The sequence below is a fragment of the Salvelinus sp. IW2-2015 genome, linkage group LG13, assembly GCF_002910315.2.
Source record: "Salvelinus sp. IW2-2015 linkage group LG13, ASM291031v2, whole genome shotgun sequence".
NCBI lineage: Eukaryota > Metazoa > Chordata > Actinopteri > Salmoniformes > Salmonidae > Salvelinus > Salvelinus sp. IW2-2015.
In genome coordinates, this window is record NC_036853.1 from 13,961,888 (window position 1) to 13,964,767 (window position 2,880).

At 50.0% G+C, this 2,880-nt stretch overlaps 1 protein-coding gene across 1 annotated transcript in view; it reads left to right on the forward strand.

Moving 5' to 3' along the window:
- Positions 1-2,880, forward strand: part of LOC111972166 (nuclear factor 1 C-type-like) — a 98,700-nt gene that overhangs the window by 86,286 nt on the left and 9,534 nt on the right. Inside the window, 3 exon segments of the mRNA XM_070446147.1 lie at positions 108-115; positions 1,008-1,120; positions 1,122-1,147. Coding sequence (XP_070302248.1) covers positions 108-115; positions 1,008-1,120; positions 1,122-1,147 — 147 coding nt within the window.

Consider the following 2,880-nt stretch of genomic DNA (forward strand, 5'->3'; position numbering starts at 1 on the left):
ATCCCTCCCTCCTCTCTACTCCTTCCACAGCTGACGTTTCCCCTCTTCCTCCCTTCACAGCTGACCTCTGCCCCCAATGACGTTTTCCCCTCCTCTCTCTCTCACAGCTGGCAGTGTTCCTCCTCTCTCCTTCACAGTGACGTGTTCCCTCCTCTCTCCCTTCACGACTGACGTGTTCCCTCCCTCCCTCTCACTGTACTTTCCCCTTCCTCTCTCTCCCTCATCTTGACGTGTGTCCTCCCCCTCCCTTCACCCAGCTACGTGTTCCCCCTCTCTTCCCTCACGTGAACTGACTGTTCCCTTCCCTCCTCTCTCCCTTCACAGCTGACTGTTTCCTCCTCTTCCCTCACCGACTGACGTGTTCTCTCCTCTCTCCCTTCACATGCACGTGTTCCCTCCTCTCTCCCTTCACAGCTGACGTTTCCCTCACCTCGCTCTCCTTCACAACTGACGTGTTCCCCTCTCTCCCTTCACAGCTGGCGGTTCCTCCTCACTCCTTCACAGCTACGTTCCCTCCTCTCTCCCTTCACGACTGACGTTCCCTCCTCTCTCCCTTCACTTTACGTGTCCCTCCTCTCTCCCTTCACGACTGACGTGCCCTCCTCCTTCCCTTCACGGACTGACGTGTTCCTCCTCTCTCCCTTCAAGCTGACGTGTCCCTCCTCTCTCCCTCACAGCTGACTGTCCCTCCTCTCTCCCTTCACAACTGACGTGTTCCCCTCTCTCCCTTCACAGCTGACGTGTCCCTCCTCTCTCCCTTCACAACTGACGTTTCCCTCTTCTCTCCTCACAGCTGACGTGTTCCCTCCTCTCTCCCTTCACAACTGATTTCCCTCTCTTCCCTTCACAGCTGACAAGTTCCTCCCTCTCCCTTCACAACTGACGTCTTCCCTCTCTCTCCCTTCACGGACTACGGTCCCTCCTCTCTCCCTTCACAGCTGACTGTTCCCTCCTCTCTCCCTTCACAGCTGACGTTTCCCTCCTCTCCCCCTCACACTGAATGGCAGTGGTCAAGTGAAGTGCCCAGTCACTACATCTCCTCCCAGATGCTGGCGCCCCCTCCGCCGAATGCCCCGTCTGACCCTGCCCCCGACTCCAAGTCCAGCACCACCACCTCGACGGGGAGCCAACTCCCCAACGTCACCCAGTAAGTGCCGTTTGGTGAGCCTGCTACTCCCAGCCTCTAGTCTTCAGTGACTATAGTTGTGTGTGTGTGAATGTTTGTTGTTGTTACTGTGTGTGTGTGTGTGTGTGTGCTGGTGTGTGAATATGGCTTGTGTGTTGTGCTGTGTGTGGGTTTGTGTTGAAACCAAAAAGCAATCAATGGTGTGTGTGTGGTGTGTGTGGTGTGTATAGGGTTGTTATACAGAGAATGACTCATTTGATTGGATGATTCATGTCATTTTCTAAAACCTGTGCCCTCAACCCATCACACTTATGTGCTGGATGTGATTATAAAAAACAAAGCATAAATGATTCAGCACCTGAAGGGTGAGTCTCTCAGTCCTTTATGAGGAAGAGAGCGAGAGAAAGCATTCAGGCGTTGCAGACTTGTAATACAACTCCTACTCCCACCGTCATTAATCACCATCATCTAATTAAGAGACATACAGGACAGATCAATATGCGTACCTACTGCCGTGAGAACGCTGTAACAATGCCAATAAATCCTCATGTGGGATTTTGATTGAAATCTCTGCAAGTTCCTCCACTATGTCAGCTTCCATTAGTGATCCATTCAGTCAAACTGTATTGGAAAGTTACAGTACAAAGTTAGTTGGATGCTGATATAAACTAACAGTGCTTAACTGTCCATAGATCAGTGACCAAGATGTGACCTATTATGGTGTGATCAGTGACCTACTATGATGTGCTCAGTGACCTACTATGATGTGATCAGTGACCTACTATGATGTGATCAGTGACCTGCTGTGATGTGATCAGTGGCCTGCTGTGATGTGACCTACTGTGATGTGATCAGTGACCTACTATGATGTGATCACTGACCTGCTGTTGTAACCGATGTGAAATGGCTAGCTAGTTAGCGGTGGTGCGCGCTAATAGTGTTTCAATCGGTGACGTCACTCGCTCTGAGACCTGAAGTAGTTGTTCCCCTTGCTCTGCAAGGGCCGTGGCTTTTGTGGCGCGATGGGTAACGATGCTTTGTGGATGTCAGTTGTTGATGTGTGCATAGGGTCCCTGGTTCGAGCCCAGGTTGGGGCGAGGAGAGGGACCGAAGCTAAACTTTTACACTGTGATGTGACCTGCTGTGATGTGATCAGTGACCTGCTGTGATGTGACCTGCTGTGATGTGATCAGTGACCTACTATGATGTGATCAGTGGCCTGCTGTGATGTGATCAGTGACCTGCTGTGTTGTGACCTGCTATGATGTGATCAGTGACCTGCTGTGATGTGACCTGCTGTGATGTGATCAGTGACCTGCTATGATGTAATCAGTGACCTGCTGTGATGTGATCAGTGACCTACTATGATGTGATCAGTGACCTACTATGATGTGATCAGTGACCTACTATGATGTGATCAGTGACCTACCATGTGACCAAGATAAGTTATGATCAAAATCAGTTCTGATATATGCTCTGAGGTCTTGTATTGCGGCCAAGTATTACCAAGTCATGCATATTCCAAATTAAGATGACAATTTGACTTAGTGTCTATATGCAAACTCTGCCTGTTTGGAAACACACTGAGGCAGGCCAATTCCCTTCAAATAACGGTGTGCACGACACATCTGCCTTTCTTAATGCTTACAGTGATTTACATAACAAGCCATGAAGTTCTAAGTGTCCCCTCTCTCTCTCTCTCTCTCTCTCTCTCTCTCTCTCTCTCTCTCTCTCTCTCTCTCTCTCTCTCTCTC